Source organism: Hipposideros armiger, unplaced genomic scaffold (assembly GCF_001890085.2).
Source record: "Hipposideros armiger isolate ML-2016 unplaced genomic scaffold, ASM189008v1 scaffold_132, whole genome shotgun sequence".
In the NCBI taxonomy this organism is placed as follows: domain Eukaryota; kingdom Metazoa; phylum Chordata; class Mammalia; order Chiroptera; family Hipposideridae; genus Hipposideros; species Hipposideros armiger.
In genome coordinates this window covers 131,802-146,963 of record NW_017731482.1, presented here as the reverse complement: position 1 = coordinate 146,963, position 15,162 = coordinate 131,802, and the positions used below count along the sequence as shown (strand labels likewise).

General features: G+C 54.1%; 1 protein-coding gene across 1 annotated transcript in view; it reads left to right on the top strand.

Annotated features, from left to right (window-relative positions):
• Positions 1–15,162, top strand: part of PDE2A (phosphodiesterase 2A) — a 106,433-nt gene that overhangs the window by 63,600 nt on the left and 27,671 nt on the right. The window contains exons 3-6 of the mRNA XM_019649322.1: positions 3,236–3,325; positions 6,926–7,014; positions 14,079–14,188; positions 15,033–15,088. Coding sequence (XP_019504867.1) covers positions 3,236–3,325; positions 6,926–7,014; positions 14,079–14,188; positions 15,033–15,088 — 345 coding nt within the window. The remainder of the gene's footprint in view (positions 1–3,235; positions 3,326–6,925; positions 7,015–14,078; positions 14,189–15,032; positions 15,089–15,162) is intronic.

Sequence of the window (15,162 nt, the reverse complement as noted above, 5' to 3'; positions counted from 1 at the left end):
GCTCTAGTCCCTGACTTGAGCTGCATTAGTTCCCCTTCTGTGCCTCCCATCTGGGAATCTCCACCCTTCCCATTCTCAGCTGCTCCTCACTGATTCTCTCCTCCATACACTGGGGCAGCCACAGTGCTCTCTGAGTCCCACTGCATGGGCTTTGAAATTTGAGCCATTTCCTTCCTGAGTTGATGCATTGGAGGTGAGATTGCTTTGGTATCTGGGGAAGATTCAGGGAGGAGGTGGCATTTCAGCAAGCCTTCAAGAAACTTTTGTGGGCCTGGTTTGAAGTGGCCCTTCCCAGCTGCAGTTCTGCACCCAACACCCATTACTTCTGGGGTGGGCGGGGCAAGGCCACGAAGTGGATGGACAGAAGGATGCCGGGCAGAGAGCCCCAGGCTTCATCGGCCATATCTGCATCCAGCCCACTCTGACTCAGGATGTGAAGCCCCCTCCCTGCTGCTGCCCTGACTCTCCCCAAGTTTCCTATTTCATTCCCCCTTCACCACCATTATCATGCCCTTAGCCTAAAGAGTCACAGAAAATTGACCAATCAGAACAAAGGCCAGATGGGCACCCACCAATTCCAGTAAAGGACAGGTCAGGGCATTCCCCCAATCCAAGTAAAGGGCAGGTGAAGGAGCCCACCAATCAGAACAAAGGACAGATTATTCTCTCTAAGCCCACTGGGGCGGGAGCTGGGGGTCACGCGCAGAGCAGGAGGCAGACACAGCCTGGAGATCTAGAGACTTGGGCTCTGGACCTGGCTCTGCCCTGACTGCCTGGCTGACCACAGATGGGGCATCGCTTCTCTTTAAGTCTCAGTTTCCTCATCTGTCAAATGGGGAGACTTAGCTGTCCCAAGCCCATGGCTTAGAAAAATTTCTTTCCCTACATCAGGGATCAGTCCATCACCTTGGTCCCTCTTCTCCAACTTCCACATCACCCACATATCAAACTCCACTGCAGGGTAGGGCCCCTCAGCACTCAGCTTGTCCACCTCCCCATTTTCCAGCCGGGAGCAGACCTAACTAACCCAGCACCACCTCCTAGGGCCCTGCCTTGGAAACCCCAGTCTGAGGAGCCTGGGGTGGCAGACTTTATTTCGGGATTATCTGAGGCATCAGCTCTCCCTCCACTCTTTAGTCTGCAGAATTGACCTCGAAAGGCCCAAATAGCCTACATGTCTATTATGTGGGCAGGTGTTTCTGAGCTCTGGCCCTGTGAATCCGTAAGGAAACAGCTGCACCTGTGTGAGCTTGCGTGCATCCCGGGAAGGTGCCTGAAGGCACGCTGGGTGTTTCTGTGAGGGTGTGAAGACCTGTGGCTGTGTGGCTGATAGGTGTGGTGCTGGGGGTGAGTGCCCTGTGATGAGGTGCACCTAAGGACAATTGTTCCAGTTTGGGGGTTGTATTGTTTGGAAGCAGCAGCTTCTGTTCGAGGGCAGAGACATAACTCTATGATCAAAATGTGTCTTCATTCTTGAGCATTGGGAGGGATCAAAAGGGAGGCTGGGCTTTGAGGAAAGCAACGCTAAGTAAGCATTCGGGGAGAAAGTCCACTGCTTTCCCCTCCTGGCAACACTGGGCTGGGATGGAGCGGGGTAGGGAGGAAACAAGCTAAGGAGACACAGGGTGAAATTTGGAGCTTGAGTCTGGATGCCACTGCAGGACTCCTCTCTGTAGTCTCTCTGAAAAATGGGCATTTAGCCCATTCTTGCACACCTTCAGAGATGGGGAGCTCACTTCCTCCCTCTCGCCTGGTAGCCTCTGCCTACATAGCATGGCTTTGCCTGGAAGAAGGTCCTTTATCCTATTTGCCCAAGGGCAATTACCTGTGAAATCCAGCCTCCCCTGCTCAGAAGAGCCTGAGAGATTGGAGTCAAAGACTGAGACCTCTGGGTCTGCTCTGCTTTAGGCTAGGCACCCCTAGATTCTCCAGTCTTAGTCACATGTAGGACTTGGTTTCCAGTTCCCTTCTTACTCTTGAGTCTCATCTTGTCCTCACCTGGGACACAATGCACTGGAGATGGTCTAATCAGCCTATAGAAGTAGCGGAACTGTCATCTTCTCTATTCAGGTTAATGGCTCTTTATAAAAATATGGCCTGCAGTTTCAGCATTTTAATGTATTACCAGCCATACATACACGAGGGGCTCATGCTGAGCTTGTGGTTCGCTAAGACCCTCAACCTCATATAATTTTCACATGGCCAAGCCATGTCTCCTTCATCCTGTAGATAATCGCTTTGTTTTTTGAACCGAGACCCAGCCATCCTCAGGGAAGACATCGGAAAGAACTTCCAAGGGCTAGTGGGAAGGGCATGGCTGAGGGAACACTATGAGTCACGATCTTGCCTTGGCCCTGGATCCCGTTACATTACCTTTCTCTTTGATCGCCATGGCTCTGGCTAAGTTAATAGAGCGAGAAGCAGGGACCTTTCTTGTTTCTGTTCCGGCTCTCCAAGGACGTGGCCTATTCCTGGAACGGGAAGGCTGTGAGGCAGTCAAGGCTGACTTCTCCTTCCCCTGCTATCTTGCCAGGGGCTGGCCCAACTGTGTTTCTCCCACTTTGTGGGCTTTCGCACCGTTTGGACTCTTGCTACTCCCAATCCAGCCCCTCGCAAGGTGAGGCTGGATGAGAGCACCTCCCTCTTGGGGAAACTGAGTAGGACCCAGATTCAGCAGCTATTTAGCTGAGCACCTACTCTGTGTGGGTAATCTGGGAGGCACTTTTCGAGTTCAGTTTCACTTTATCTTCCTATCAGCCTGTAGGGGGAAATGGCCACAGTTGCCTTCAATTTATAGATAGAAGACTGATTCAGTGACTTGACCAAGGCATGCATTGCTACTAAATAGTGCATCTAGGATTCAAAACTGGGGGTTGTTTTGTTTGCTTGTTTTGCCTTGTTTTAGTGTGGAAGCTTGTGCTTTCTCTACTATGCCAGGGTTGTCCTTGGCTAAAGGATAAAAGACCTGAGATTTAGGCTACACATGACCCCTTGACTCACTGTGAGTTCTTTGCTAGGTCCCTGGCCCTTTTCTGAGTCCCTGTTTCCCTATCTGTAAGATGATGGGACTTGGACATTCTAGGGCCTTAAGACCTGTTGGATTCTGAGATCCTAAGATCCTGGGGTTCCTGTGTCTGAGAGCCTTGGGCTCTGGTTTAAGCTGGGAGTTTGTGCCCAGATTGGGTGGCCCAGACCTGCCTGACAAAGGTCCTCACTGCCATTTCCTCTCTTCCAGGATGCTTTGCTGAGCCTGGGCTCTGTCATCGACATTGCAGGCTTGCACCGGGCTGTCAAGGAGGCCTTCTCAGCTGTGCTCCCCAGAGTGGTAGGTGCCTGGCCTCCCATTTCCCCTGCCCCGCCCTCCAGACTTTTGCCCAGCCCCTTGCTGTACCGCATATCAGGTCAAGAAGGAAGGAAGAGGCAGGGTCCCTGCCCAGAGGACTCTTATGGGGAAGTGAAGGGTTTAGTTGAGTGTTCAGAGAGGGCTTCCTGGAGGAGGAGGGCTTGAAGCTAAGCCCCAAAGAATGAATTTACATAGGAATCCTGGAATGTCTGAGACAGGAGGGGCCTTTGACCTTAACTGAGAAGATCATGTCTCAGATAACAGAATGGATTCACTTAGGATAACAGCCAGGACATAGTGGCATCAGGTGGGCTTTGGAATATGTACAGCAGGAGGGGTGAGGGCACACTTGCAGAAGAACTTCTTTGATGCCAGGTCTAGAAGGTGCTGGAATGGGGCTCAGCCTTGATGAATGAATCTGTGCCGAGTAAAAGTGTCCTTCCTGGAGACAGGAGGCTAGACAAGATGGCCTCTAGAAACCTTTAAGCGTCTCTCTAATCCATTCCAACACCATGAATGAGGTTGAAGATTGGGGCACGTGGAAGGTAGTTGCCTGGGCCATGGTCACCTGGTCACCATGCTTGCCTGACCCAGAGTGTCTTGGTGAGGAAACTGTGCCACTCATCAGCTACCCCAGGCTAGTCCTCAACCTGGCTCCAATGGCCGCTGTTCATCCTTTAGGCAGTAGAATGAATAAACTGGCCCTCCAGACCCAAAGCAGCAGTGTCCCAGTTGTGCCAGAGAGAGGGAGGGGCGGGGGTTGTGACCCAGCCGAAGGGGCATGGCAGACTTACTAGAGGAGAAGATGCCTAAGTGGAGTTTCCATAGCCTGGAATGAGGACTCTGCTCGATACCAGCCAAGGGCAACCTCTGCTCCAGGAAATCAGGGTAATTTGGAAGGTGATTCCCCCACACCCAGGGCCCATTGTGTCTGAGTCTGCTTGATGTGTGAACCACCTGAGGCCCACAGAAGGTGGGTGCTTCCCCCAAGGTCACATAGCATCACAGGGATAAGTGGGGCTTGGCACCTAAGCACCCCCATTCCCTCTCCTCAACTCTGCCTTGTCAAAACCTAGAAGTTCAGAGCCCAGGAGGAGGGCTAATGAGTGAGCTTTATTGAGCATGAAATTGGAAGGAAGTGGGTGGTGTGATGGCACCCAAAAATAAATCCTCCTGGAGAAGGATGGAACTGAGGCAACATCTGGCTGGAGGTGGAAAAACATCTGGAAACGAGAGGGTTTGGAGGTTGGCAGGTCAGTGTCTGCAAGGCTGCCCCAGTCCCCCTGTGGCCATTGAGGTTGTCCTGGGTAGGGGAGGAGGAGGTGGCTGGCCAGGCCTTCACAGGCAGGGTGCCCAGCTGTGCCAGCATAAATGCCCTGCACTGGATTAATTGTATCCCCAAAGCTGGGGGCTGGGAAGACAGTTGTGGTCCAGGAAACACCGGTTCCTGGAACAGTGGGTAATGTCTACCTTGGCCCATTCGAGAGATGTGTATGAGCTAGGGAAACCCTGACTTTGGCTGCATTGCATGGAGGGGCTCAGCCCCCGAAGAGGGGTGGGGAGATGGGAGGTCTGCTTTGTCCCCAGGGAGGTGGAGGGAGATGGCAGGTCTGTTCTGCCCCCAGAGAGAAGGGGAAGTGGGGGAGGGGCTCTCCCTAAACCCTCCCCCCATCCCCCTTCCCCTGCCCCAGTGAGGACAGCCACAGGCATCTGGCTCCCTCATCAGCACCCATTGTGGCAGGCAGCCCCAAATGCAGATGGTGCTGATGTGCCTGAAACGGTTCCCTCCTTCTCTCCAATGAGCTCAGCTAATTTTAACCCAGAGGGCTGAGAGTGAGGGGGTGGGCGGCAGATGGACGCCGGAAGTGAAGTGAGGGGCTGTCCTCCCTGCCTCCCCACCCCGGGAGCGTCCACCCCTCTCTGTCAGGGCAGGACTCTCTGTGTGACCCTAGGTACTGAGGAGTCTCTTACCCACTTTGGGACAAATCCCACAGGCCACTCCCAGGCTGCTGAAAGGGCCGGATGATAAGAAGGAGGCTGGATATAGATGAGGAGTAGGTGGCCTCCTTTCCACTGATTTCTTTGTCCCTGAACTCACCACCTAAACCCTCGCCCAGGAGGACTACGGGGCTCCAGGCCTTGCCTTTGTCTGCCCGTCTCGCTCCCCTCTCACTCAGGCCCTGTCATTCGCAGCCCACACCACCACTGTGTCTGGCTCAGGTTCTCTGGAAGGAGGACTGGGCCATCTCCTGGGGATTGGGAGAGGGTGGGGGCTGGTTGGGAATAAGCAGGATTGTGGATACTCACAGTCGCAAAAGGCAACTGCTTCTGCTGAGAAGGATTCCACACTTACTGAGGATGGGCCTTCAACATCTAGCTCCAACGTCACCTCCTCCAGAAGCCCTCCTTGTTACCATCAGCAGAGAAAAGAGCTCTGTATTCTCCCACTGAGAAAACAATGCCCCTTGGGGTACTTCGCTGGGCATGTGGGTGCCCCATGCGTGGGGCACAGACTCTCCTGGATAGCACTGGCACCTGGGATTGCCTCGTCACACTAGTGTGGGCAGTGCATATGCTCTGCAAGGCTGTGTGCTGAACTGGAGTTGGCTCTGGAGCCCTAAGGGTAGCCAGTCCTGTCTGGAGGAAATGTAGATTTTTTTGCCTGTGGGTCAGTGAGGACAACTGCTTCTTCTAAGACATGGCCTGGTACTGAGGCCGAGACTGCTCTGGGCCCTTGGGGAGGTTGGATTGACAAACCGAAGACTTGACAAGCTTTGGTCTCACTCTAGGGAGTGATCATTCCATAATACAAATTACTCTTGCTCTCTCAGAGCTCACCCCACCCCGCTTCCACCCAGCAGCAGCCCCTGGCATCCCCCTGCCCCGCCCCCGGCTTGATTTACAGGCCCTTCCAGCTCAGCCCCTGCCAACCCCAAGCCCACCTCCCGTGCCCCCTGCCCTCACTGTCAGTCCCATAAATGTTCAGTGCTCTCACACCTACATGCCTGCTACTCAGCCCAGAAGCCATTCTCCTGTGCCTCACCCACTCCCTGAATGTGTCTAATTCCCACTCCAGTTACAGCTTTAAGGTCACTTCCTCCAGGAAGCCTTCTCAGCTTGGGTCATGGCGTGTGGTTTCTTGTAGAGTTGTTTGTGTCTCCAAGGTAGGAGGGAAGCTTCCGGGGGCATTCTGAGCCCCTCCTGCAGCAGGGCCCTGAGTGGACACTCAGTTATTGTTTGCTGAGGCTGAAGTCATGGCAAGGAAATACCCTGGGGTGAGGGTGGGGGATTTGTCTGCACCTTCAGCCCTTCAGACCCTCTTTCTAGCACCTTGGATTTGGGGTGAGAGGTAAGAAAAGCCGGCAGGATCATGGATCTCTGCCTGCCCAGAACGCCCTCCAAGAGAAAAAGGTGAGGTGCTAAGTTCATAAGGGGGTTGTTTTCTACCCTGACTGCACATTAGCGTCACCTGGGAAGTAAAAATAAACAAATGCCTGAGCCCTCTCCCACAGGGAGTGCAGGCTGGAACTGGGCAGCAGGGAGGGCCTCTCCTCATGGTCTGACGAGTGCCTTCTGTCCTAGGAGACTGTCTATACCTACCTGCTGGACAAGGAGTCCCGGCTGGTGTGTGAGGACCCTCCCCATGAGCTGCCCCAAGAGGGGAAAGTCCGGTAAGCCATTCTTCATCCTACTGAGCTCTCACATGGTCAAGGATCTCAGGCCTGGGGCACCTTCCAAGGTCATCTGGTCTGACCCTCCCCATCCAACCTTGAACTCACCCTCTCGGACAGGTGGGGGTTTCCTTGGCCAGGGCATTTACTCCAGTATAGAGGGGAGAAGCAATGCCTGGGTTGGGGGAATGGACAGCATAGGGAAAGTGCCAGCTGGCAGATTTTCTTTGAGAGAGCTCTTCTAAATTGCTGCAGACTCCTCAAAGCTGAGTCTGAGAATGTCAGGGCCACAGTTTATCAGTTAGAACCCCAGCAGGCTATGAGAACTGCCCGGAAGGTTCTCACGGAATCACAGAATTCGGAATCACTGAATGCTGGGCCTACAGGAGCATGTGGTACCTGAGAACAGGTTGCTCAGAGGCAGTATCCTGCTGTGGGTCCTGGAGCTCAACTGCCTAGATTCAAATCCTAGCTGCCTGGTTACTAGTTTTATAACCTAGGACAAGGCGCTCAACCTCTCTGTGCCTAGGTTTTCCTGTTTGTGAAATGGTGATAATAATAGTACTTATCTCATAGGGTTGTTGGGAGGATTAAATGAGTTTAACACATGGAAAGCACTTAAAACTGTGTCCATAATGAATGCTAAATGTCTGGTTTTGTTTTCATTATGATAGAATGTTGGAATGACTGACTTTAGGAACCTGGGCTCAGTGCCCTGTGGTCCCCTGACATCTCTGAGCCTATTGAATTCAGCCTCCTTATTTTCCAGATGGGCAAACATCATGAGATATATCCAACACCACATACATGGTGCGAGGCAGAGCCAGGCCTGGGACAGGTCTCTTGGCTCCTGGCCATTCAGGAGACAATCACGGGAAGTGGAAGTTGTCAGATGAGAAAGTATTGATGGGCAGGAGTGCTGGTCCAGGGGAGGTCAGGGCACGGAGGACGTGCTCACTGCCTTCTAAGCCCTGCAGAGCCATCTAGGGCCAGGTAACACTGGCTCTGGAACTGGGGGCTGATTGGGCACCGGGAGGCAGGTGTTACTAGAAGGCAGAGCTCCACTCTCTGGGGCAGAGCTTTTCCAACAGGCCAACAGGTCCAGAGCTGCGGCTTTTTCAGGTAGTCGCTAAGGCTGGCGTGACACTTACCTTTCACAGAGGCCTTGTAAAGAACTGCTGTTAGGGGATGCTGGAGGTCCTGCGGCTGGGGGTGTTGGTGGTCCTGAGGTCCCTCCTGGCACTTGGCACCCTGGAATCCTGGATGCTGGTCTCTCCCCCAGCCCTGCCTGTGGACGGGGCTGGTGCCTCTCTAATAGCCCAGAGCCTTCCCACCTCCTGTTCTCCCATTTGATTTCCCGTGGGATGGGTGGTAGGTGACATTTTCCCCTGCAGCATCTCCTGACAACTCCTCCTCTCAAGGACTCTGTGAATCAAGCTAACTGTGCCCCTCTCTGGCCACTACTGTCCCACCTGTAAGATGGCAGGATAGGGATGGAAGGTCTTTGGAATCTTAAGGCAAAGAAAAATGCTATAATCTCCCCTTTTCTCCTCTTCTAATTCTTAAGAACTTTGCTTAGTAGGAGCTTTCCCCACCCAGGAACTTTCCTCAAAGTGGCTGGGAAGGCCTTCCTGGGAGAGGGTGCAGGAAAATGGGCTCTGAAAGTGGAGAAAGCATCCTGTGGGGTTCACTCTGCCCCTCTGAGCCTGCAAATGCCCCCCGCAGGCTTTCTGCTGCTGGGTCTGCAATCCAGGCATTCTGGAGTGGGCTCCGGGCAGCCCTTTCTGTATCCCCGAACCCCCAGCTGCTTCAGATCAGTGAAAAGGTACAACAACAAAAGAAGACAATTAAGAGTGAATGTTCCAATGCAATTAGCCCAGAGTTCAGTGGAGATGGGGAGGCAAGTGCCTGCTGGCAGACAGGGCTCAAAATCCTAGGTGGCTGAGGAGGTGAAGAGGTGAGGAGGTGAGGAGGGTGAGGGGTGATGCAGCAGCATCGGGGAGACAGAGATCAAAGTTCACTCAGGCCAGCAAGGATTGGGGATGAAATCTGCGCTGTGCCCCCAAACCCCCACGTCTGGTGGTGAGCCCACCTCCTCCACTAGGGCTGAGACCTAGGTATGTGGGGAAGGGAAGCGCACTGGAATGGGAGTCAGGCAAGCCTGCATTCTAGCCCGGCCCCATCCCTGCCTGACCTGTCCTCTTCCAAACCTGTTTTCTGGAGACAACAGATCACAGGATCTGTCTATAGGCTTAGTGAGTTAAGAGATGCCTCGTGCTTAGTGCAGTGCCCAGCACACAGTAGGAGCTCAGAAATTGCTGGCGGCCCTCTAGCCCCAAGTCCCAACATAAATATTTACTCAGCGGGTGACCTTGACAAAATTTCTCCCCTCCTGGCCTCAGTCTCTTTTCCTAGGAAGTGGGTGGGGTTGGGTACAGGGTCCTTCTGGTGGTGACCTCTGTGGCTCTGGCCCCATCAGGAGGCCGAGGCACCTGCTCTAGCTGAGGTGGAGCCTGGGGCTCTGGCAGTACCCAGTGCCAGGGCTGCTCCTCCGGGAAACCCTGGAGGGCTGGCAAACAGCAGCAGGTGTGAAGTGGAGGCGGATCATAAAGACAGATAAGGACCAAGGGGAAGGGCAGAGAATGGAGGAAGGGTGGTGTGGGGAGGCAGGGTGGAGAATGGGATAGACCATGGGGACATCGAGGCGGACACCAGCTACCCAGCCCCTCCTGCAAGTGCCCCTACCATGCCTCACGTTCATAGACACCCAGTTTCATCCCCCAGTGTGTTTTGGGTTTCCTGCCTCCCTGTGCTTGCTGTGCTCCTCCCCTGCAGAGTCCTTCCCCATCTCCATCTCGAGCAGCCCACTTTTCACTTATCTTCCATGGCCACCCAGAGGCCCTTTAGGATGCCTGCCCCATAGTTCCCTGGTACTAAGGAGGATCCAATTATCAGAAAAGGTTACTGGGCCATAGTGGCCTCTCCCAGGGGGTAGGTCTATCCACAAGCAGAACCCTAGGCTGGTAATTAGGAGATCTGGGATCCAGGACCATATGGCTGCAATTACAATCTTATGCGATCTCTCTGGGCCTCAGTTTACACTTCTGTGAGATGACAGGATCGGACACTGTGCCATCTGAGGGCTGGTCCAGCTCTGGATTCTGCAAGGGGCCTCAGGGCGGGAAGGGGGCGAACCCTGGAGGGCTGCCAGGGTAAAGGGCTTCTGGAAGGGTCACCTCCGTCTTCTTGGTGTTCCGCCTCTATCTCCTAGCCTATTTCAGTCCCCAGCCTTGCTGCCTTCCTCTTCATATTGTGTCTCCTGCATCTTAAAGCCTCTGATTATCCTCTGCTGAGTGCAGCAAAACGGGGGCCTTTCAGCTGCAATGGAGACACCGCCCACACCAGCCCCAGCTGGTTGTCTCCTCCGCTTCCACTTAGGGAAATTTTTTCCTCAGGGCTGGCCTGGTCCCCTCTCACTGCAGAATCTGTCTGTCCCTCTGATTTATTTCGAGGGACACAGGGAATTGTTCGTCTCCATCTCTGGAGTCTCACACTCCCGTAGAGGGAGAGGGAGAGGAGGGACTAGGTCCTGGCTTGAGCCATAATTTGTCTCCCAGATAGATGACAGATCAGATCAAGATTGCGGGGGGGGGGTGTCAGTAAAGGAGCAAGGGCAACACCAAAGAAGGGGCTCAGAGGAGCAGAAGGGGGCCTGGGCACCCAGCTCTTTCCAGGCCATTGACCCCACCAACAGAAAGCCTTTCCTTCTACTCTTTCCCCTGAACAAATAGTTGTTAAAGGGATGGAACCATCATAAAATCCACACCCCTTCCTCTCTCCACTCTGCGCCCATCTGTCTTTATCTTCACTGGGGCAGATCATGACCACCCGGGCGCCCAGGGCTGAGTCATTAGCCTTTAACCTGGACAGCTGGCCCTGGGGTATGGCGGCCCCTCACCCTCCACCGTCAGCCTGGTGTGGGGGCAGGGGCAGGGGTGTCAAGAGGGGAAAGGAGGCAAGGTGGGGGCTCCGAGTTGAAGGGAGAGCCATCTTGGGGTGCGAGCAGTAGATGAAGCTCCATCTGGAGGGGAGACAGCAGTTCTGGGAAGGGTGCAGCAGAGGAAAAGGGCTCCAATGGGGGTGGGGTGAAGTGAGCATGGCCTGGCATAGCCCTGCCTGAGGCCATGGGATGTGGCTGGGCCAGGGACGGCAGGTTGCAGAGCAAGGTGCTAGGCTGCGGGACTCTTGAGGGTTGAGGATCCTTGGAGGCCCCAGCACGGTGAGAGATCTGCGCCCAGTCAAGGATGACCTGCCCCAGACTAGCCTCTCCTCTGCTGTCCAGGGACCCCTGAGACTATGGAGCACTCACTGAGCCTGGGTTTCCTGTCTCTCAGATTCTCCCTGTCTAGTGAGTTTTACCTGGCAGCCAGCAATCAAACTTGACCTTGACCTTCCCCTGCTCAAGTCCATCCTGGGGTTCCTACTGCCCTCAGGATCAAGCCCAGCTCCTCAAGGCCCTGGCCCCCCTCAGACTTGTTCCTTGCGGTCCAACCGCACCAACCTCCTTGCCGTTGGACCATCCAGCAGACTATTTTTCTCCTCCAAGCCTTTGCACACACAGTTCCCTCTGCCTGCACATCCCTTCCTGTTGCCTTGAGAACCTCTGCACTTCATTTAGGACTCAGGCATCTCCTCCTCCAGGAAGCCTTCTCTGACCCCACTTCTGTCCTGCACCTAGGTTGGCTGCGCACTCTCTTCCTCCTTTTTTCAGTTCTCACTCCTGCCCTCAGGCATGGGTCTGCATGTCAGTCCCTGCACAACATTGGGACTCCTGGAGTCAGACATATGCCTGACTCCTCTTCTCATCTCAGTCCTCAGTACCGAACCTGACCCAGAAGGACCCCAAATAAATACTCTGTGGAATGAAAGACTTCACGTAGAATGTTCCCATAAGTATTTTAGAGAAAACCTGCTCTGGCTCTGGTATGGAGAATGGATTTAAGGGACCAGGCAGAAGGCAGGAGGCAAGGGGAGTGGCTGTTGCAGGGTCAGGGGAAAGGTGGCTCTGTTAGAGCTGGGCAGTGCCTTGGGCATGGAAAGTGGGGGACATTTGTGAGAGACGCACAGGAGGCGACTCACCCATTGGCTGGGGGTGGGGAGGCAGAGGAAGGCAGCTAGGACAGTTTGTGGGCAAGCCACAAGGACCCCGTGGATGACTGTGATACTTTGGGGCTACTGGTGGCAAGGGTAAGTTCAGATTAGGACTGGGTGCTTTTGACAACCTCAGGGACATCCAGGGAAAGCCTCCAGGAATCCTTTGGGTATCTGGGGTCTGGAGCTCATGAGAGGGGGAGCTGGAGACTCTGGAGTCCATGAGCACAGAAAGAGTTTTGCGTAGAAGAGAAGAAAAGCTGAGGGCAGGGCAGATTTCTTCATCAGGGTCTCTGGGGATGGGGAGTGGAGGAGGGAGAGGCCAAGGCAGCCCTGGGCTGCAGGGTGTTGGAAGTGGAGAGTTGGGGTCAGTGGCAATGAAGCTTCGGCTCTCACCGACCAGCAATGCAGGGGCTAGCGCCACCTTGTGGCTGCCCAATAACCAGATCGTCCCAGGCCAAGTGGCAGGGTGGGGTCCACAAGAGGGAGTTTGGCTGAGAGTCACCAAGGCCAGCCCTCTGGCTCCATGAAGCCCCTTTATCAATTTAGTCATCAGGAAAAGTGGTTGCTGTTGCCTTCCTGCCACCCTAGATCCCTATTCCTTCCTGGGGTGATTGGCACAGTCAGACAGCCCAGAGCTGGAGCCCAGCACACCCGGAACCTAAAGGTCCAGAGTATGAGGGCTGATAGATGGTTCTTGTAAATTTTGAACCAGAGGCCAGGAGCAAACAGGTCTGGTTCGGAAGGCTGTGTGACCTTGACTGAGATGCTCAGCCTCTGTGTTTCTTGATTTCTCTAGGGGCTATGACCTCCTGATCTGAAGGCTTGCAGGCCACTCCCTCTCTTTTCCTTATCTGACCTTTGCTGGGCTCCCTTAGTGACCCCACATGCACACACTGGAGTTCCAGCACCTGCCCCCCTCCTCCCCAAGCTTCTCTTTTCTCCGGGTCATGCAGCTCCTATAAACAGAATTAAGTGGAGACAGCATGAGGGATGAGGAACCCAGGACAATTAATCATCAGGGAGTGACATTTGGTGAAAAATCAGGCACTTAATTAAGCAGAAAGAGCCAGAGGTGGGGGGGGGCATGTGTGGTGAGGGCAGAGAAAGTCATTCTTCCCAATTGACCTCCCCTCCCCTCCATCACACCTATGTCCTTTGCCTCCTTGACAGTCATGCCAACCCCCTGTTGGAGACCCATATACCCTGTCAGGTCTTTAGGAAGGTTCAAGTATACTGGTTAGGACTATGGGCTCTGATGCCAGCTGCCTGGGTTCAAATCCTGGCTCAACCACTTATTAGCCATATAACCTTGGACAGGTTAACCTCATCACACTTTAAGTTCCTCCACCTGAAAATGAAGAATACGATGATATTTAATTCAGAGGATTGTTGGGAATTCTGAATTCATGGCACAAATTGAATAGCTTTAGTTATGCCCATTATCTCTGGATTCCCCCTCCTGTGCTTAGCACTGAAAATGTCTACAGTGGTTTTCTGAAGAAGATGATGGTTAGAATTTGGCTCTCCTCCACCCTAGTTCTCCCTGGGAGGCTCAGAGAGGTTAGGTCACTTGCCCAAGGTCAAGTAGTAACCGAGGCAGGATTTAACCTAGGCAGCCTAGCTTGGAGCCCTTGACTTCCTTGCTCTGGGGGGTTTATGCTGGGCCCTGAGGTACCTTTCACATATCTACCAGCAAGAGGCACCAGAGGCCAGACTGTGGCTGCCTGCCCCTCTACAGGGGGAGTCAGGGTCCCCAACTCTTATTTTTGCCCTCCTGTGTCCATCCTGCAGAAGGTCAACTTGTCCAGATCCCTGCAGATGTGCAGGGTCCAGCCTGTTATGTGTGCCCAGGCCAGGGCCTGTCCTCTTTGATCCAGAGGCTGAGAAGTGGGATCATGTCTTTTTTTCAGAGAGGCTGTGATCTCCCGAAAGCGGCTGGGCTGCAATGGACTGGGCCCCTCAGACCTCCTGGGGAAGCCTTTGGCTAAGCTGGTGGCCCCATTGGCTGCTGACACCCAAGGTAAGGGCTGGAAGCCGGGACGGGGCAGGGAGGGACTGTGACCCCTGCTTCCCAGGTCATGTCTATCTTCTACCCTTGTTTTCATCTCTCGGTCTCCTTTTTTTTTTTTTGCTCTATATCTGTAGCAATCCCTCCATCTAATTCTCTCTCTATTGTGCTACTAACTTCTCTGAGCCTCAATTTCCCGATCTGTAAAATGGGAGCAACAGAACCTACCTTGAGGGGGCGTTGTAAGGAGGAGCAGATACGATAATGCGTGTCCAGGGCCTGGCACACACTAGGGCTCTGTGGCCCATGGCTGCAGTGATGATGTGTGTGCTTGTTTCTAGATGGGCTGTGGCTGTTGTCATGCTCTCGCTGTCACTGTCTCTGTTTTTCTTCTCTTCCTCTCCATGTCCCCTGTCCGCCATGTCTCTGCCTCGTGTCTCAGTCTCTCTAGGTCTCTGTCCTCTGTCTCGATGTGGAAAGTGCACAAGACTGGGAGTCAGGAGACCTGACTTGCTGTGTGATCTTGGGCAAGTCACTTCCCCTTGCTGGACCTCAGTTTCCCAATCTGTAACATAGGGGTACTCAGCTCTACCTGCCTCCCTCCCTCTCAGGGCTGCTGGGAGGATCATAAGAAAGTTGTCCAGTGAGGGGATTTCCTTCCACGCAGGGGTCATTGCTGTGGTTGTTTTTGTTGCTGCCTCAGGACGCCCCTCTCTGTCTCTGGGTCTCTGGGTCCCTCTGTGTCTCTGTCCCAGCCTCTCCTGTCTATGTCTTTGTCTCCCTCCCTGGGTCCCAGCTCAGTATCTCTGAGCCTCACTGGCCCCGCAGGACCACCTTATTGCCCTCTTCCCCTCAGTGCTGGTCATACCGCTGGTGGACAAGGAGACTGTGGCTGTGGCAGCCGTCATCTTGGTAAGAGCCCTTGTGGGGTGGGGTGGGGGAGGGGGGAGCAGGGGAGGAGGGAGCGGTGGGCGGAGCCTGTCTGG